This window comes from Sphaeramia orbicularis, chromosome 19 (assembly GCF_902148855.1).
Source record: "Sphaeramia orbicularis chromosome 19, fSphaOr1.1, whole genome shotgun sequence".
NCBI lineage: Eukaryota > Metazoa > Chordata > Actinopteri > Kurtiformes > Apogonidae > Sphaeramia > Sphaeramia orbicularis.
In genome coordinates, this window is record NC_043975.1 from 12,363,905 (window position 1) to 12,386,761 (window position 22,857).

Sequence of the window (22,857 nt, forward strand, 5' to 3'; positions counted from 1 at the left end):
ATGTGAAGAAAAAAAAAACTTCCCAGGAGTTTTTCTTGACATATGAAATGTCCTGACCAGAAATTCTTGTTCTTGCCACTTACAGTAAAGGAACAAATGTCTCTGTTCTTGCAGATTATACACAATCCCAAATGTTTTCTCTGAAACACATTATTGGATTTATATATTAGCAATGGTTGAATATTTTCTGCTAAATTTACCATTTATCACCTTAAGTTACCTTTGTCACCTTTGAGTTACTTTATACTTTTATTCCACTGGATTTCAGAACTAATGTGTTATTCTGTAACTACATCATTCCGTACTTGTATTTTTTCTGCACTAAATATAGACTGATGTTAAACCTTTGGTACTTTTTCTCATGAAAGGCTTTGAACACGTGGAAAAACAGCATATATTCACTTGGCAGTAAGGTAGTGATTAAAAAGAAAAAAAAAAGTGATTGAATTCACAGGCAAAGTGCTTTCTGAGTGATTTCAGACCCTTTCAATAGAAATACGTTCTGACAGGAGTAATTGGTATGTCAAGTTTATCACAGCCTCAGGGCTTTAATGGCAGTGACGCTATAAACACTTTCCAGAAACACATATGTTGATGTGAAAAGGTATTTGCTCCCTTTCTGATTTCAGACATTTTTGCACATTTTTCAGATTTAAATGTCAGAGTTTTAAAATAATTTTATTTATTAAAGGAAAAGATGCGTAAACTTAACTGGCCCTATGTGGAAAAAGTAGTAGCACCTGTTGTTAAATAACAAATTTACCTTTTTTTTCTTTTTTTTTTTTTTTTTTTAAATAATCCATTTCCCTAACCACCTTTTTTACAGTGGAGTACCCCCTAAAATATGTATGTTTTTTAGCCAAGTACCCCCCAACTCTTGCTTCAGCATTTTTGATGAAAAAAATGAGGCAAAATTTGTTCCTTTGCCAAAGGTGTCTGTTATTTATATATATATATGGGCCATATGTTTGACCCCTTTGTTCTACATTTACTTAAGAATCGGAATCCCCTTTTTTTAAAAGCTTTTCTCCCTCTGTTTTTTAGGTGAAGTACGACTTCTTGTATGATCACTACCACGTCTGCTGTCAGGAAAGCTGGAGCTCCCTGACCCATCGGCAGGCGTACACCACCTTCATCATGGTGGCGCTGTTCCTGCTTCCTCTGGCCGCCATGTTGTTCCTCTACACTCGAATAGGCATTGAACTGTGGATCCGCAAGCGAGTGGGCGACTCGTCGGTTCTCAACACCATGAACCACAGGGAGATCAATAAAATATCCAGGTATACTGATGCTGAATAAGGGTGTGTGATACTGGCAGTTTTGGTATCGATCTGATACCAAGTAAATACAAGGCTAGTAACACCGATACTGATGCTTTTTACTTGAAATGTTGTGATCATTGAATAATTCTGTGATTTTGCCTTTACTTAGTTATGATTATGATAAAACACAGGACAAAGATTTTAGGTAAATAAACATGTTTTTTTTTTTTTTTATCAACTAACTGCAATAAACAATTTAACAGAATGAAAATAATAAAATAGTTCCTCTTTTAAATGTGTGGTGTTACCACAGTGGTAAATGACTTTATGGCACACATCACATGTGGCAGTTTCCCTGTCAGCAGCAGTGAATAAGCTCCACACAGCACTTCTCTTTGTCTCTGCTCTCCAACAGAGCGGGGGGGTGGGGGGGGTGGGGGGGGGGTGCAAAGTGTGCCTGAGAAAGCAGCAGAGAAAGCGGTGTGCTGTTTGCACAGATAGACTTAGAGAGAAGCTACACTGGCATGAACTCTGAGGAAATTCGAGTCATTTGCTGGACGTATAGAAGAGAAACTGCAACAAATGCATCAGTCTCATCACGCTAGTATCGATCCAATACGATACTCACCTTGGTATCAATACTATCGAAATATAGGTTGATACACCCAGCCCTAATACTGAGGTATGAAGAGATTTGGTAAACGATGTGTTCTTTTAAGCACAGAAATTACACACTGCTGAGTATTATGGGAAAATATTCAGAGTAGTGAGTGGGAGTGGGCTCTTCCAGTGTGAAAACCAGTACTTATAAGCAGGGTGCGATTTGTTGGGGGGTGGGGGGGATTGACCCTCCCTCTGGTTTTTACATCCCTACATCCACTCAATAAATTTCTTCCTCGGGGGGGACAACCAACTAATTGCCGTGTTTCTACTACATGGTCTTGACTCGACTCGGCCTTTTTGCGTTTCCATTACGAAAAAGGACCTGGAATGTGGTACCCAGTACTAGTTTTTTGGTCTCACCTCCGCTGAGGTTCCAGAACTGGGGAGCAGATACTAAAAGGTGACGTGTAAACACTGCAGACCACTGATTGGTCAGACAGTTGTCTCTGTGACCCGCCGTTTTACAAAGAACAGATGCGGAAGTTCACAGTTAATATAGCGGTAGGTTAAGGCACATGATGACAGGCTGTTAAACTACACCATGGTTTGTCGAGGAGGTTCAGATGTAAAAATTCAGCATGAGCTTGACGAGACAACACGCAATGAGCGAGTTTATCAGTGACTCTGAGCAGATGACACGGAAGTAACGTGCCACATCACTATGACGTCCAGGTACTGTAAAGTCAGTAGGATCCTGTAACGCAGGGGTGTCAAACTCAGATCCTCGAGGGCTGGTATCCTGCATGTTTTAGATGTTTCCCTCTTCCATCACACCTGGAAGCCATTACATCGTTATCAGGCTTCTGCAGAGCATGATGATGAGCTGATCATTAATTGAACTAGGTGTGGAAGGAAGAGGGAAATCTAAAACATGCAGGATACCGGCCCTCAAGGACCGGAGTTTGACACCTGTGCTGTAATGGAAACGGCCTCCAGGAATAGGACTTGGTACCCGAGTCGAGTCGAGCCGACCCGAGTCGAGCCAGTTCCACATAGTGGAAATGCGGCAAATGTAAATAACAGCAGGTTGTGACAGTTTTCTTCCACCTTTATCCTACATTACTGGCACTAACGTTCACCTGAACCGAACTGTCGGCAGCATCAGAATTTGCAAATGTCCCCATTTACTGGGGCAACGTAAAGGGGGGGTAAACGTTACAAATTCATGGGGCCCAGCATGTATGGGGGGGCCATAGAAGAGCAGAGGGGGTCCAGTGGATACAGGTAAGAAGTTGTGAAAATTTTGTGTATAATAGAGGAATAGAACCTGGGAGGAATCAAACATGCGATGACACCCTTTACTGTCATCGCAACCTAAACATTAAAAATACATGAAGTCACACATTGGATCAACACCGTACGAAGCTAATCCGATACGTAACCAGTTGTTCGGCGTTATTACGTGCACCGAAAATAGACATTCTGGACAGATCATCATCCCTGTCCCTCACATGTTTTGGATAAAGCCAATGAACTAAGGCTCTTTAGGTGGGTACGAACATCCTCTGGTGAAGCATGAGAGTACATTGTGTTCTCTGGAAATGATCCATTGGACCATTGGTTTCTAAAAATACAGTCTTTCAGATCATTATTTGTGCATTAAGTGCTCTCTGGGATTCCTAAGACTTTGTCGGTTTCTTGCCAACAGCCTTCAGGGGGATATTAGTCTTTAGAGTTTTTGCTCCTTCATTACACATGAAGGATGTTTGTTTACAGAAACAAACCATAATAGTATTCAGATTATGGCTAAAGTAGTCGTTTCCTTACATATTTATTCGACTAATGCATTAGTAAGTACCGTGAAATGTGCTTCTGGTTGTTTTCAAGGCTTTTTCAAATGAATCTCGATGGCCTCCAGTGGAATAGTAAGACACTATAATGTAGACAGGTTTTCTTAGTGTCTTTCTAAAACACTGTGGTTCCACTTGTATTAAGAAGTGTTTCCTCAGGAGGCTTAAGGCTTCTCGAAATCTTCTCATATTAATAGGAGAGTTCAGAAAATTAGCATATTATCAAAAATACATAAGGTTCTCCAAAAGCAGTTTTAACCCATAAAGAGCCAACGCTACTTTTATGGCAGCTCCCAATACACTGAACAAAATATAAACGCACACTTTTGTTTTTGCTCCCATTTTTCATGAGCTGAACTCAAAGATCTAAAACTTTTTCTGTGTACACACAAGGTTTATTTCTCTCAAATATGTTCACAAATCTGTCTAAATTTGTGTTAGTGAACACTTCTTCTTTGCTGAGATAATCCATCCACCTCACAGGTGTGGCATATCAAGATGCTGATTAGACAGCAGGATTTTTGCACAGGTGTGCCTTAGGCTGGCCACAATAAAAGGCCACTCCAAAATGTGCAGTTTTATCACACAGCACAATACCACAGATGTCACAAGTTTTGAGGGAATATGCAATTGGCATGCTGACTTCAGGAATCTCCACCAGAGCTTTTGCCTGTGAATTGAATGTTCATTTCTACACCATAAGCCATCTCCAAAGCTGTTTCAGAGAATTCATGAAGAAGACTGTGCGAGGAAAATGGTGGTCACACCAAATACTGACTGGTTTTCTGACCCCCCTGGACCACCCAATACAGTAAAAGTGCACATTTTAGAGTGGCCTTTTATTGTGGCCAGCCTAAGTCACACCTGTGCAATAATCCTGCTGTCTAATCAGCATCTTGATCTGCCACACCTGTGAGGTGGATGGATTATCTCAGCAAAGGACAAAGGAGAAATGCTCACTAACACAGATTTAGACAAATTTATGAACAATATTTGAGAGAAATAGGCCTTTTGTGTACATAGAAAAAGTTTTAGATCTTTGAGTTCAGCTCATGAAAAATGGGAGCAAAAACAAAAGTCGTGCATTTTATATTTTTGTTCAGTGTAGATTTTTCTCTATATTTAACCTTTCTTAAGTAATTATCACCATTTATTGTAATATTATCCCTTTGTTTAATGAATGAGTTTTGGTTGTACATCAATCATTGTACTCAGTACATTAATCATAATAAACATAAATACCAAAAAGGAATAGGCTAGAAGCAAAAGCTTATTTTTTTGCCTGTCCTTTTCAACTAATACACTGCATATATCAACTTAAATGTGTACAGCATCGAGCATTCACACCATAATAACAAAATTTAAAAAAAATTAAAAAAATCAGCAACAAAAACATATCTACCATCTCAATTCACTATTCTGAATAATTTTAAACTGAAGGTACTACTTTTTTTTTTTTTTTTTTTTAAACTTCGCCAAAGGAGTGGATGACCTTAAATGCATCATAAGGTCCATTCCATAATTTCATACCCACAATCCCAGTCCATCTAGACTTTGCATTCGTCCTCACTTCAATCCACTCACATGTATTACTCTCTCTTAATTCCAAGAACCCCGACTGGTATTTGAGACACTACTATTTTTATCCCTCCTGTTCCATATACCTATTTAGAAACAATTCCAATAGAATTTTGCATTTTTTTTCAGTAAAAATCATGTATTTTCCTGCATTTAATTCACTGATCATGTAGATGTTCATAAAACTCAGACTAAAATTGAGGTTTATTACAGCTTTCTTTATTGTCATTTGACAGTGCAGTGTACATATAGCACAGAGTACATCAAACGAGATTTCGATTGATGATTAAGGACGTCGGGCTGCTGCAACTGGTGCGCCACTTTGCTTCGCAATTTGCAGTGAAGAATATTATTATTTATTATTTATTTATATATCAGAAACAGCAAAACGGAAGAAAAATAGACTTTTTCAACAAATACATCATTAACTGATTGTAAAAATACGTGTCTCCATCCACTGTCATTGATCCAACTCTATGGGTTTTACTGGTGAATCAATGTTGTAGAAGATGCCGGTGTTTCCATGGTAACTACGGAGCCTCTCAACATCCAAATGGGTCATATCTGATGAACATGAAAGACGACAAACTGTATTTTACACCAATATTTACCTGTATTACAGGATTAGTGGATCAACAGGTATTAAACAGTTTAGATCAGTAGACTGGTTTTGGTCAGTGGGGATGTTTGGGTCTTTATGGGTTTAAGGCATGTTTGGAGGTTGTCAGTAATCACTTTTTCATTGGACATCTGCGCAAAACTTTACCAATATTAAAAATGTCAAAAAAACAGAAGTACGTAATGTCGGTTTTTCCATTAAATCACAAATGCGATGATTTGTTTATTTATTATCGCAAGATGACACGAGAAGTCATTCCATAAATATGCCGATGACTGTAAATATAGTGTGATTTACAGATATATTCAGTATTATTATTATCTATTATTCTTATATTATTATTATCTTATCATTATATATACCCCTCTATCCCGTACTAAATTAAAAATGACTGCGTTTCCTGGTGTGTCCACCCATAAAGCAAGATGTTTCTTTTAAAATCTTCTTCTTCAGTTTTGCATATATTTATGTATTTATTTATATTTATATACATTATATATGTCAGGGTAGGATCGGCGATTCTACCAGTAGAGACTCTGATCGTAGTCTCCACCAGTTAGAAACTCGATCAGAGTCTCTACTGGTAGAAACTCCAATCCGAACCCTAACCCTTCTATGGCAGGATCGGAGTTTCTACCAGTAGAGACTCTGACTCGGAGTGTTCTACTGGTAGAATCGCCGATCCTACCAATCGCAGTCTCTACCCTTACATATACATACATACATATACACAAACACCACACACACACACACATACAGTCGCAGAAAAAATTGTTTAGACCATTCAAAGTCATCAAAACAACAGTTATGCGATCCGTACTAAACTCCTGTGTGTATCACTGTGACTAAACAGACAGAAAGAAAGTGTGCACTGTGTTTTGTCAGTACAATGCTATAGCTATTAATGTAAGAACTGAAGTGATTTGGTTATTATCAAGAAAACCATGGAAAATGGATAGATATCAGCTCTGAAATTAAACTACTATGAGCTATTTTTGTTGTTATCATTATATTTGTCCAAACAAATGCACCTATAGTTGTACCAGGCATTAAAATGAAAAGAAATTGAAGAAAACAAGGGTGGTCTAATAATTTTTTCCAGGACTGTATATATACTAGGGATGTAATGATATGAAAATTTCATATCACGGTTATTGTGACCAAAATTATCAGTTATCCTTATTATCGTGATATTGTTGAAATTGTGCTCAAAATGTTCAAAAAGTACTAATACACACACTGAAATAATTTAACCAAATTGTATTTTGAAAAAAACAACAACAAAAAAACAAATAAAATAATGGTACAATGTACCTTCTGTTGCAGAAACATTCAAATATTAACCCTTAGTGGTTTTGAGCCTATTTTGTCTGTTTTTCAGTTCTTTTGATTTGCCCTTTATATCTATATAAACAAATGTTTACTATACCCATGTTTGGTATCTTTTTTTTCAGCACAACTTCATCTATATCAACTGCCTATTATTTTTTTCACTTTAACAAAACACAAAAGGCCAGAAAACACAAAAAATTATATAAAATCCAATTTGAAAAATGTACATCATTATTGCATAAATAACACAAAGATGCTTAACGAACCTTTTCAAAGACTTTAAAAGTGAATATTAGTTGCAAATATTAGGTATATACAAGTAAAATTGTAATAAATTAAAACTATACTGCAAATATTTGACAAAAGCAGATCTTTACGTAGGCGTTTTCTCTGAAACGCGGTTATCATGATAATTACCTCCGCCAAGGAGTTTATGTTTTTGCCAGGGTTTGTTTGTTTGTCTGTTTGTCTGTCCGTTAGTGTGCAACATAACTCAAAAAGTTATGGACAGATTTTGATGAAATTTTCAGGGTTTGTTGGAAATGGCATAAGGAAGAAATGATTAACTTTTGGGGGTGATCCGGAAGAAATCCTGGATTCTGGATCACTTTGAAATTTTCGTTAACATTGTGGTAAATGGGGCCAAAATTTTCGTTCCAAATATCTCGCTTAATTATTGACCAAAACTCATGAAATTTAACTCAGGAATTGACAATGGGGTCCTCTATCACATTTCAAAGGCTGATCCCGGATCTGATCCAGAAGGCGGATTTTATCTCAATTATATTAAAAAAATGGGGGTGCCCTTACTTTTGGCCTACTGTGCCTTAACATTAAAGGTAGAAATTTCTGACAAGCGCCATCGTGTAGCTCAGTCAGTTCCGCATCGGGAGTATGCCACCGGATTTCATGTAGCTTTAATACTTAAGGAGCTAGAGCCAGAAGAAAACCGCCATTACGAGAAATGTGATTTTGTGAATAACTACTGAACTAATAAGGATATAATTATGAATCCAGTTGCTAATGGTATGTTTTCATGGTCAAGGAATCTTAAAATATAGGTAAAATAAATATGGGACTAATATTTATGGTGGAAATCACAATATGGGGGAATTGTGCAAATCTCATGCAATTTGACTCAGGGATTTACAATGGGGTGTTCTATCAAATGGCAAAGACTGATCCGGATCTTTCAAAAAGTTATGGACAGATTTGGATGAAAATTTCAGGAAATATTGATACTGGCACAAGGAACAAATGATTAAATTTTGGTGGTGTTCGGGGGGGGGGCACTGATCTGCGCTCTCAGAGTGCTTTTCTAGTTAGAATTTAAACGGTAATACTAACTGTCTGCAATTTCACCGCCGGTTTATCGTTAACACTGGTAATCGTTACATCCCTAATATATCACACACACAAACAAATAATTGGCGTACCTTGCGTAACTGTGTGAACCCTTATGGTCCAGTTCAGTTCTATATATGTTGTGGTCAGTATGCTAGTCTGGTGACTTGCATTGAATGGGTTCGGTCCTTGTTCTGTAGTCCAGACAGTCTCTGCAGTTCCAGTGTCAGACAGACTTCCACATGATCATCAGTGTCTTGGTCGAACAATGTTTGGACTTAATAATCGTCATCTGGGGAAAATGACAGCTGTCTGAATAACTGTTATTTCAGTTTCCCTCACCCTTCTCTTCCTTATTCGCTTTTTCAGAGGGAGGGTCAGCGCTGTTAGTTTGGATGAATAGTTCTAAATGTCAGCACATTCCCCTTCTGTGGAATAGTAATGATTCATGATTGACAGATCAGACAAATGCACTTTAAAACATGTCATGGAGAAAACATAAGTTATCCTCCCATTCCTGCAATAGAAGTGGGATGTTTTTGTTTTCTTACTGGTCATTTTTATAAATGGAAGGTTTAAGTACTTCAATTAATTCACTGGAGTTGTGCGGTATCTCACCGGCTGACCCCTGACCCCTATATTACAAGAGTACAGATCTCAGATTAGATTGCCCTGTATTTCAACCAAGTGTCAAATGACAGACAGGACAAGATAAGGTAACATTTACAACATGTTTTTGATGGCACATGATCTACCCACACTACCTTCTGTGTACTGATGTTTGGGACGACCCTGATCTAAAGCAATATGGATTAGATTACAGTACATTACATTGGATTGGATTGGATTAGATTAGATTAGATTACCATTACAGTACATTACATTGGACTGGATTGGATGCATCACATACATGGATTGGATTGGAATTAGATTAAATCTGCTTACATTACGTGGAATGGCTTTCATTGGATTACATTGGATTATAGTAGATTACATTACATCACATTAAATTACATTGGATTGTATTAGATTACATTTACATTACACTGGATTAGATTAGAGTACATTGCATTACATTGGATTGGATTAGATTACATTACATTACATTACATTGGATTGGATTAGATTACATTACATTACATTGGATTGGATTCGATTGGATTAGATTACATTACAGTACATTACATTGGACTGGATTGGATTGCATCACATTACATGGATTGGATTGGATTAGATTAATCTGATTACATTACATTGGAAAGGATTTCATTACATTACATTGGTTTATAGTTAGATTACATTACATCACATTAAATACATGGATTGTATTAGATTACATTTACATTACACTGGATTAGATTAGAGTACATTGCATTACATTGGATTGGAATAGATTGGATTACGTTACATTGGATTAGATTACATTACAGTGCATTACATTAGATTACTTTACATTACATTACATGGACTGGATTAGATTAAATCTGATTACATTAAATTGGAATGGATTTTCATTACATTACATTGGATTATAGTAGATTACATTACATCACATTAAATTACATTGGATTGGATTAGATTACATTAACCTTACACTGGATTAGGTTAGAGTACATTGCATTACATTGGATTGGATTAGATTAGATTACGTTATATTAGATTAGATTACATTACATTGGATTGGATTAGATTACATTACAGTACATTACATTGGACCGGATTGGATTGCATTACATACATTACATGGATTGGATTAGATTAAATCTGATTACATCACATTGGAATGGATTTCATTACATTACATTATAGTAGATTACATTGCATCACGTTAAATTACATTGGATTGGATTAGATTAGATTAGATTTACATTACACTGGATTAGAGTACATTGCAGTACATATGGATTGGATTGGATTAGATTAGATTACGTTACTTTACATTGGATTATAGTAGAGTATATACATTACATTGGATTGGATTACATTATGTTACATTGGATTGAATTAGACTAGATTACTTCCATTACACTGGATTATATTAGAGTATATTACATTACATTGCTTTGGATTACATTATATTGGATTAGATTACATTACATTACACTAGATTAGAGTACATTACATTAGATTAGATTACATTACACTGGATTAGATTAGAGAAATTACATTACATTACACTGGATTATATTAGAGTATGTTAAATTGGATTGGATTAGATTATATTATGTTACATTGGATTGAATTAGACTAGATTACATTCCCATTACCACTGGATCATATTAGAGTATATTACATTGGTTTAGATTACACTGCATTACATTGGATTGGATTGGATTAGATTAGATTACGTCTACATTACACTGAATTATATTAGAAATCATTATATTACTTTGGATTATTTACATTACATATACATTAGATTAGAGTACATTAAATTATATTGGATTAGATTACATTACATTACAGTGGATTAGACTAGAGTGCATTACACTGGATTAGATTAGAGTACATTACATTACATTGGATTACATTAGAGTACATTACATTGGATTGTATTAGATTAGTTACACTGGATTGAATTAGACGGATACATTCCATTACACTGGATTATATTAGACTATATTACATTACATTGGTTTAGATTACATTACATTGGATTGGATTAGATTACGTTATCAACTACACTGAATTATATTAGAATACATTATATTACTTTGGATTAGATTACATTACACTAGATTAGAGTACATAACATTATATTGGATTAGATTACATTACTTACATTACAGTGGATTAGATTAGAGTACATTACATTACATTGGATTAGATTAGAGTACATTATATTAGATTACATTAGAGTACATTACATTGGATTGGATTAGATATGTTACAATGGATTGAAATTAGACTAGATTACATTCCATTAAACTGATTATATTAAAGTATATTACATTACATTGGTTTACATTACATTACATTACATTGGATAGGATTATATTAGATTACGTTACATTACATTACAATGAATTATATTAGAATACATTATATTACTTTGGATTAGATTACATTACACTAGATTAGAGTACATTACATTATTTTGGATTAAATTACATTACATTACATTACAGTGGATTAGATTAGAGTACATTGCATTACATGGATTAGATTAGAGTACATTACATTAGATTACATTAGAGTTCATTACAATGGATTGAATTACACTAGATTACATTCCATTACACTGGATTATATTAGAGTATAATACATTACATTGGTTTAGATGGCATTACATTACATTGGATTGGATTAGATTAGATTACGTTACATTACACTGAATTATATTAGAATACATTATATTACTTTGGATTAGATTACATTACACTAGATTAGAGTACATTACATTATTTTGGATTAGATTAGATTACATTACAGTGGATTAGATTAGAGTACATTGCATTACATTGGATTAGATTAGAGTACATTACATTAGATTACATTAGAGTACATTACATTGGATTGGATTAGATTATGTTACAAGGATGGAATTAGACTAGATTACATTCCATTACACTGGATTATATTAGAGTATTACATTATATGGTTTTAAATTACATTACATTATATTGGATTGGATTAGATTAGATCCACGTTACATTACACTGAATTATATTAGAATACATTATATTACTTTGGATTAGTTACATTCCATTACACTAGATTAGATAAGAGCACATTAACATTATATGGTATTAGATTACATTACATTACATTACAGTGATTAGATTAGCGTACATTACATTACATTGGATTACATTAGAGTACATTACATTACATTGGATTAGATTAGAGTACATTACATTACAGTGGATTAGATTAGAGTACATTACATTACATTGGATTACATTAGAGTACATTACATTACATTACATTGGATTAGATTAGAGTACATTACATTACAGTGGATTACATTAGAGTACATTACATTACATTGGATTAGATTAGAGTACATTACATTACAGTGGATTACATTAGAGTACATTACATTGCATTGGATTGGATTAGATCAGGTTTTATTGATCCCACAATAGGGAAGGCAACAACAGAATAAAGTGCAGGAAAAAGGTGCATGCATAAGGGTAGTGCAAAAAAAACCAGACAGTGCAATATAAAATAAAAAATAATAATAATACAGAATAATCCAATAAAACAATAAAAATAATAATAAAATAATAATAATAATAATAAATAATAGTACTAAAACCTGTGCGACTGTATACATATGTACAGTGGAGTGGAAGTGCAGAGGGTCAGACAGTACACGTAAGACACTCATACAGGACAAGGCTACTCGTCGGAGGTGGTTCCATGGGTTACTGGGTGATAAAATGACTTTGATGGAAATTCATGTAGTCTTTGAGGAGGTTTAAGGCGACCACAAACATTCTCCTGTATCTGTGCCCTTTTTTTTTGTAATAATGCCAGGATTTAATGTCTGATTTAAATCTACAGGAAAAAGAAAAGAGCGGTTAAAATGATGATCACCATCGTTCTGCTGTTCACCGTTTGCTGGGGCCCTTCCACACAGTCCACATGCTTTTGAATACGGTAAGTATCGAAGTCCTCACACAGTCAGTTCTAGTTCAATAGAGTCGTAGCCAATGCTGGGAGTAACTGTTTACAAAAGTAATGCATTACAGCAAACAGATTACAGTAGTATAAGGCTTTACTAATCCATTTCCAGTCATATTTTACTCGGTATATGTTCAATAGCGCTTGCGTTAACATACTTTTTGCCCATAATTGAATTGCTCAAACGCAAAAACCCCCCAGCAAGATCGCGAAACCTTAAGGCACAGGTGAGATGAATTTACAAAGTGCAAAATGAGAAATTACCCTGAAGATATTAACACTTAAGGGCATCAAACTCAAAAATAACAGCATAATAACCTAGAAAATAATGACTCCAAATGTTCTTCTGGGTTAATGTGAGAAAAATAACATGACATTATGCCTCTAAATAATGGCAACCACCAATTTTTTCTCTTTGATTTATTGCAGAAGAACATTAAATTCTGATATCCTTTAACAATAAAATGGTCAATAACCTGAACAAATAGGAACAACCTGGAATGTCTAAAGAAACTTAAGTGCAATTTTAACAATCTTCTGCCCGTTTTGTGCCTTGGTAGATCGTATCTGTAATGCACAGGTAGAAAATCATAAGTTGAGGCAAAATATTGATCAAATTGTAACTTATTTTCTTCAGAAATTTTAGTTTTTTTCCAGTTAGTCACATCTTTTTTGTTTTGGATAGAATACTTTCATCATTTAATGTGATTTTTTTAACGCTAAAAAATTTGGAGGTTGTCATTATTTAGTAGGTTATTATGCTATTATTTTAACTGTTATTATTTGACACCCCTGCCTTAACGGGATCAGAAAATTCATCTGTAAAGTTCTATTTCCTGTTGTGTTCCAGCCAATGGGTGAAGACGATAGAAGACAGTCCATTGTCCACATGGCATGGACGTATGCTCATTACTATGCTACCCTGCTTTACAGAAGCTAGTTAGCATTAGGCATGCTCCCTGTGATCAGCAATGACAAGGTAAGCTAACGTTTCTATGACTAGTAAGAATTCTTTATCGATTATGGATTAATCGACTGGCGTCCTCGGTGCCCCGGGCCCCTGTTTGAACATATAGAATGTGAAAAAAAATGTACGTTTCTGCTGGGATTCAAACATCGTAGACGAGTGTTTCGCAACCCTTATCATGACCCCCCTGAAAAAAAAAATAAAAAAATCCTAAGTATATTATTATGCGGTCATAGCACTCCGCTAAGCCAGGGAGTGGGTCTGATCAAGCTTATATATGTTGCATAAGTAGTGCCCAGTGACGGACGTTACCACCGCAGGGTACCGCAACAGTACCTTCTTGCCGGGTGGGGGGGCACAGTGATTTACCGCTGACATAACATGCAGCTTGATATTGATACTTATACAGACTAACGCCCCTATTTTGGTCTCAGCGCCCCCTTCTCAGCTTTCATTCCATACGCCCCCATGACGGTGTCCCAACGCCCCCTGGGGGTGGTACGGCCTGTTGAGAAACACTGTTGTAGACCATGTTTATATTTATGTTTATGCATTTGGCAGATGCTTTTTTCCAAAGCGACTTACAGGGGAAAACCAATCAAATCCCACAATCAATCAAATTTTGTTTATATAGCGCCAGATCACAAAAGTTATCTCATGACACTTTATATATAGAGTTGGTCAAAACCAGACTCTACTTCACCATAGCGTTACTTCCCGAGCTATCCGTCCACCTGTACTTCGTGGCGTAAATGTATGCGTCCCAAGGCTCTTCTATCTGTTTATATCGGTGTGTTTGTGTGTGTGGGGGTATTATTTTACTTTGGCGGGGGGGAGGGGGGGTTGGCTTGTACTGTGCTCGCACCACCTATGACGAGATTCTGTATGTAACTCCAAAGTACTACAGGACTCATGTAACGCATTACAATTCTGAGACAGTAATATTGTAAGGTAAGGAATTACTTAGACTTCAGCACAGTTTTTACCCACAAGCGGTTAAATGTGTGACCCCCCCCCCCCCCCCCCCCCTCCTGGAATGAACAACCTCCACCTATAGTACAATACTCACCCTACCTCAGTGCAATAGCCACAACACATGCACCTGTACAGGGTGGGGAAGCAAAATTTACAATATTTTGAGGCAGGGATTGAAAGACAGTGTATGACCAATTAGTTTATTGAAAGTCATGAGAATTTATTTGCCACAAGAAAATGTACATAATAGAAAATGTTTTTATTCTATGTGTCCTCCTTCTTTCTCAATAACTGCCTTCACACACTTCCTGAAACTTGTGCAAGTGTTCCTCAAATATTCAGGTGACAACTTCTCCCATTCTTCTTTAATAGTATCTTCCAGACTTTCTCGTAATAGTTTTGCTCATAGTCATTCTCTTCTTTCCATTATAAACAGTCTTTATGGACACTCCAACTATTTTTGAAATCTCCTTTGGTGTGACGAGTGCATTCAGCAAATCACACACTCTTTGACGTTTGCTTTCCTGATTACTCATATGGGCAAAAGTTTCTGAAAAGGTATGGATATAGTGTTAGGTATGATTATGACATCAATATATGTTTGGTTTCAAAACAATTGACGTAGTGCCTGCTGAGAAAAAACAACTAAATGTTCATTGTAAATTTTGCTTCCCCACCCTGTATATATCCTATTTGTTGTACATGTCTCTCATCTGTTGTATAGAGTTAGCTTTTGTACATTATTTCTCTATATTTTGTTCATTTCAGAGTTCTAGCATAACTTAGTAGCACATGTGTATTAATATTTTATTCTGAAGCCCTTGCCCAGTTCACTTTTCTTAACACTGTGATATTCGTATTTTATTTTATTGTTCTTATACAGTCCCCTTTTGCACTAAGTGTCTTGCTGCTAAATTGAATTGAGCTGCTAAACCAGGGGTGTCAGACTCATTTTCTTTCAGGGGCCACATTCAGCCCGATTTGATCTCCAGTGGGCCGAACCAGTAAAATAATAGCATAATAACCTATAAATAATGACACCTCCAAATTTTTGTTTTTGTTTTAGTGCCAAAAAAAACAAACAAACATTAAATTATGAAAATACTTACTTTTATAAACTATCCCAACAAAAAAAGATGTGAATAACCTGAAAAAAAAACATTTCCTAAGAAATTAAGTGTAATTTTAACAATTATGCCTCATCTTATCATTTCTGCATGTACGTTATGGATCGGATCTACAAAGACACTAAACACTGAGCAAGAGGCAGAAAATAGTTCAAATTGTGCTTAATTTTCTTTAGATATTTCAGGTTGTTCATATTTGTTCAGGTTATTCATATTTTATTGTTACAGGATAGTCTGTAAATGTAATATTTTCAAAATTTAATGTTATTTTTTTGCACTCAAATAAAGACAAACATTTGAAGTTGTCATTATTTACAGACTTAATGTAATCTTTTTTTTTTTTTTTTTTTTTTACATCAAACTGAGAAAAAAATATGGAGTCATTATTTTTTATAGGTTATTCTGCTGTTATTATTTTACTGTAGATCACATTGGTCTGTATGTGGAACCTGAACTAAAATAAATTCGACAGCCTTGACTGTGGAATTTTTGCACTTTGCAAATTCATCCCATGGGCCGGATTGGAACCTTTGGCGGGCTGCATGTTTGAGACCCTTGTGCTAAACCGATTTTCTTTGTTCCTGTGACAGTGACAATAAAATTCTCTTCTATTCTACTTTTAAATAACAGTAACAAGGAATCTGTAATGGATTACAGTTTGGAAGTAACTTGCAGAACACTGGTCGTAGCTAAAGTGGATTAATTAAAATTTATAAACTTTTTTCATTGTCAGAAACCTCCAGAACACTCCCAACACCAAATGGGAAAAGGACTTGGCTTTACCTCCCAACCCTGATTTCTGGATACAAATCAATAAAAACATCTTTTCCATGACCACCAATTCAAATTCACAACTCATACAATATAAAACCATTCACAGAATACACACTCAGGGGAAAATGTTTAAAATGGGGCTGATTAGCTCAGATATCTGCTCCCAGTGCACCCTGGGTCACACAGATGATTATCTTCACGCCACCTGGTCTTGCCAGCCAGTTCTTTCATTTTGGATAACAGTCACAGAAACACTCGTGTATCTTGGGCTGCAGAATCCCAGCATCCCCAACGCTCTGTTTGCTGGGGGACTTGACACACATTACAATTGCAACTAAACACAATAACCCATTACTAATTTCTCTGACCATCGCCAAGAAAATCATTTTTCAAAACTAGAAATCCAAACACTCCAGCCATATCACCGCTGGACAAATTTACTCTCAGAACACATATCAACAGAAAAAATAACAGCCTGCAAAACAAACAATATATCAGCCTTTGAGGAAACATGGAACCCTTTCACAAACTATCTAAAGTCCACCCAGAACTCGTACCAAAGCAGTAACCAAAACCACAGCCGTGTACAGGATCACATATCAGACCACATCCAACCCATAACAAACATTTTTTAATTTACATCATCCACATTAACTTCATTCTTTCTCTCTACCTCCACATACAGACAAACCAGGATCCCTGCTCCCCTTCATTCCCACCTACTCTTCTTTCTCCCCCTTTCTCTCCCCTCCCCTCTTTCGCTCTTCAACCAAGCCCCCCCCCCCCCCCCTTGCTTTTTTTTTTTTCTTTTTTTTTTTGGATTAGAAAGTAATATTTTTATTGTTATCATTATCATCATGTTATCATTATTATTATCATATTGCTATTTACATTTCTGATTTTTTCATTGTAATATGACGTTGTTTGTCAATACTCTGTCATTGTTGTTGTTTTGTTTGTTTATTTGTTTGAGTTTCCTTTTGTTATGTGTTGTTGTTTTTCTGTCCACATTGTCTTGTTAACTATCACCAATAAAATATGAAAATAAATACATAAATAAATAAAGTGGATTAATTCTCCTTCCCTTCCAGGTGACCTAGAGGCAAAATACGACGGAGTCACGCTGAACATGATCATCGCAGTCGTTCAGGCCATCGGCTTTTTCAACAGCTTCAACAATCCCATGTGTACGCCTTCATGAACGAAAAGTTTAAAAAGAGCTGCGTTTCCACCCTCTCCCACTGCATCAGGAAACCCAACCAGCAGGGTGGCGCCGAGGTGGTGCCCAAACTGAGCGTACAGTTTATCAAGCCCCAAAGTCGAGAAGCTTTCATCGAATCGGACGAAGGCAACAGCTCCAAGCAGAACTCGGCGGACAACGGCACATTGCTTTCAATGCACGGACCAAGTTTGCTCGGCATCGTGGAGGAAAAAATCTCCACGATTCAAACCGAGCTCCCGGCGACCAGCTCCTCTCAAGTCAAATGAGAGGGCGTCGGTTTTAACGTCATTTTCTCGTCAGGTATTGACGCTATAGACGACCGGCTGGAGGTTGATCAGCCGTCAGTGGGAGTGTCACCGATTCAGATTCAAAGACTCAAAAGGTCAACGATTGAACGCATCACTCTACAGCGCCAGACGCATTTTTTATTCTGGTCAGGAGCACAGAGGACGGAAGGAAAAGACATACGGAGGACAATGGAGGCAGTTACGTCAGGAAAAGAATGGGGAGCAGGTGTGAAAAGGAAACACTGTGTCAACGTTACAAAATGAACTTGTACACAGTTCGCCTACTACACTGAGCTTTACAGCAAAAACAATGGAATGGTGACACTAACTGTGATAACAAACCACACTTTTTGGGCTTCAAACTGATAATATGTCTTAATTCCATGAGATGGTGATTATGGTAAAAAAAAAATTAACCCATAAAGACCCAGTGCTACTTTTGTTTTTGTCTATTGCCATGTTTCCACTACTTGGAAGTGGCTCGACTCGGCTCGACTCAACTACCAGGTCCTATTTCTGGAGACCGTTTCCATTACAGGATACTACCAACTTTACAGTACCTGGTCGTCATAGCGATGTGGCACGTTATTTCTGTGTCGTTTGCTCAGAGTTGCTGATAAACTCGCTCGTTGTGTCTTGTCGTCAAGTTCATGCTGCATTTTACGTCTGAACCTCCTCGACAAACCATGGAATAGTTTTGTGGGCTGTTATCATGTGGATTAACCCTTTCATGCACGAATTATGAGAACCTTAGACGAGATTTTTTTTCCTGAGTGTTTTTATTCCTGTTTAGGCATGAAAAAACAATGCAATTGATTTTTAATGAAGGTAGATTTGTTTCTTTATTGCTTTAACTAAAAAAAAAAAAATTAACAAAAAAAAGTGTTTGAATGAAAAAAAAAAAAACTGTGATCCAAAAAATTGCATTTGAACCCATTTTTTCCTTGATTGAAGTGAATTTTATTATTTTATTTATTTATTTATTTTTTAATTTTTTTTTGGTTAAAGCAATAAAGAAACAAATCTACCTTCATAATTTTTTGTGGAGTTCCAAAAATGTCCACTCTGCTGGACACCATGTGTTTAATTTTTGAATATAAAACAGTGATATACAAAATCAAAACATTTTTAATGCAGCTAATCTGATGTTTTTTTTGTTTTGTTTTTTTCACATTTTATCATATTCCCAATTTTTACTAGCAATTGATTTACACTCAAACATGTTACTGCAGATCAGGTTAATCTAGAACAGCAAAGTCATAGTAATGGTATGAATGTCAGTGTATGGGATGGTGCATAAGCGTCCACTGTGTTGGCTGATATGGAACTAAAAAACAAAACCCATGAAAATACAAGAGAACAGCTGGAGAATAACTGTCCACTGGAGTGACCACTATGCATGAAAGTGTTAACCTACCGCTATATTTACTGTCAACTTCCGAATCTGTTTTTGTAAAATGGCGGGTCACAGAGACGACTGTCTGACCAATCAGTGGTCTGCAGTGTTTATACGTCACCTTTTAGTATCTGGTCCCCAGTCCTGGAACCTCGGCGGAGGTGACACCAAAAAACTAGTACCAGGTACTAGATTCCAGGACCTCTTTCGTAATGGAAATGCAAAAAGGCCGAGTCAAGTTGAGTCGAGCAGATACCACTTAGTGGAAATGGGGCATAAATTTCACCTTTCTTAACTCCTAAGATCCAGCTATGGGTTTTCTGTCCACATTTGTGGACAAGAGTTTCACAACTTTATACAAAAAAAAGAAAAGAAAAACTGTCCACCACAAATGACATTCCATAAAAATTTTAAAAACTGCATCTGAAAAAACTGTTGATGTTTCCAGTATAGGCACTTATTTATAAAAAACAAAAAAAGCTTGTACTTTGCTGACCTTTCCTGGGTCTCTGGAGGTTAAGTGATTTATCACCATTTATTGTAATATTATCCTCCTTATTTAAATTTTTTCAGTGTAAATCACGTATATCCTATATTTAATGCGGTGATCATGTAGATGTTCATAAAAACTGAGGAAAAAATGACGTTTTCAGCAAAAAACACCAATTATTTACAACTATTGATAGGTTTAGTGCAGGGGCCACATTCAGCCTAATTTGACCTCCAGTGGGCCGGACCAGTCAAATAATAGCATAATAGCCTATAAATGACAACTGCAAATTTTTTATATGCAAAAAAATCACATTAAATTATGAAATCATTTACATTTTACAAACCATCCAAACAAAAACGATGTAAATAACCTGAAAAAACTGAAATTTCTGAAGAAAAATAAGATGAAATAATAACAAAAATTTTATCAATATTATGCCTCAACTTCTGATTTCTACATGTGCATTACGGATCAGATCTACCAAGACACAAAACAGGCAGAATAGTGTCAAAATTATGCTTATTTTCCTTTAGACATTTCAGGTTGTTCATATTTGTTCAGGTTATTGACATTTTATTATTAAAAGACATCAGAGTTTAATGTTCTTCGCAATAAATCAAAGAGAAGAAATTGGAGTTGCCATTATTTAGAGGCATAATGTCATATTTTTTCACATTAAACCAAGAAGAACATTCGGAGTCATTACTTCTAGGTTATTATGCTATTATTTTTGAGTTTGACGTCCTTGACTGTTAATATCTTCTGCACTTTGCAAAGTCATCCCACGGGCCAGATTGGAACCTTTGGCGGGCCGGATGTGGCCCCCGGGCCGCATGTTTGACACTTGTGATATAGATGTTCATATAAACTCAGTAAATTCAACGGTTACATCAAAACAGAATAAAATGAGGAAAAAAATATGTTTTAGCAAAAATATAATTAGCTAAACATAAAAATAAGTGTCTTCATCCACTGTCATTGACCCAACTCCATGGGTTTTACTGGTGAATCAATGCTGTAGAAGATGATTGTGTTTCCACGGTAACTACGGAGCTCTGAACGTCCAAATGGGTCATATCTGATGACCATGAAAAGACGACAAACTGCATTTTACGCCAATATTTATATGTATTAATAGGTTTAGTGGCTCAACAGGTATTAAACCGTTTATAGCAGAAGATGGTTTTGGTCGATGGTTGGTCTTTGGGTCTTTATGGGTTAAAATCACACATTTACAGGTGAAAACGGTCGAGTTTCAAAGACAGACCGAGCCTTTCCAGTCTGACACTGACGCAGAATCAGTTGTTTGGGATCGCCCCATGTCATGACATCAGTATTAACCCAAACCGCCTTCATGGGAGTCAAACCTCATTCCTTTTTCCTCGTAGGGAACTGAAGCGTTGTTATTGTGATTCATTTCGTTTGGACACTAATGCGCAATTCTCGGATTTTAACCCATTGACTTTGGACAATAAGGATGGACTGTGGTGCCACCCATAGGTTTCTGAGGTGCAATTTGGCTTTTGCTACATGGTAACAATATTTGGACAAAAGAGGGGAGGAGCACTCGTGCCTCACAGCAAGAAGGTCCTGGGTTCAATTCCGACACCAGTCGACGGGGGTGGGACCTTTCTGTGCGGAGTTGCATGTTCTCCCCGTGTCTGCGTGGGTTTTCTCCGGGTACTCCGGCTTCCTCCCACCATCCAAACACATGCACTAATAGGTTAATTGGTTAATCTAAATTGCCCATAGGTGTGAATGTGAGAGTGTTTGTCTCTATATGTTCAGCCCTGTGATGAACTGGCGAAATGTCCAGGGTGTACCCGATTTCACCCGTAAGTAGCTGGGATAGGCTCCAAGCGACCCCCGCGACCCTAGTGAGGATAAAGCGGGTTCGGATAATGAATGAAAAGGGGGAAGGATGGTCATGGGTAGGCCGATGCAAACGAAGCTCAGAAAGTCTGAATCCAAGCCGTCGTATCGACCTGAGATCTTATGTAAAAATGCACCAGAGCACCAAAGTAACCCAGTAACACAAGTGGGCTGGCAGATAATAAAACAGTCACTGAATTGCCATTATTTTCAGGTAAGTCAATTTGAAAGGTACTTCAGGACTTCAGTTCTCCATCGGAAAGGACTGTATAACAGCAAGTTAAAGGTGCGGGAGACTTTTGTGACCAATTTCTCATCAAATCTGTCAAATCTCAGTCATATCCTCAGTATCATGAATCTATAAGTCTTTCTGTCATTACTCACCTGAATCTCTTGAATTACGGTGAACGGTTTCTTAGTGCCATCCACCATAAACAAACCATGTGTTTACAAACAGAGCCAGGAGGTAACTCGGGCATCTTCGAAATTTTGTCGTGACGTGCATTGTGGGAAAGGGAGGTTCGCGC

General features: G+C 36.5%; 1 protein-coding gene across 1 annotated transcript in view; it reads left to right on the forward strand.

The window, feature by feature from the left end:
• Positions 1 to 18,684, forward strand: part of LOC115439663 (pyroglutamylated RF-amide peptide receptor-like) — a 37,954-nt gene extending 19,270 nt beyond the window's left edge. The window contains 5 exon segments of the mRNA XM_030163537.1: positions 1,045 to 1,280; positions 13,098 to 13,156; positions 13,159 to 13,197; positions 18,152 to 18,241; positions 18,244 to 18,684. Coding sequence (XP_030019397.1) covers positions 1,045 to 1,280; positions 13,098 to 13,156; positions 13,159 to 13,197; positions 18,152 to 18,241; positions 18,244 to 18,548 — 729 coding nt within the window. The 3' untranslated portion in view covers positions 18,549 to 18,684.
• The last annotated feature ends 4,173 nt before the right edge of the window (positions 18,685 to 22,857 follow it).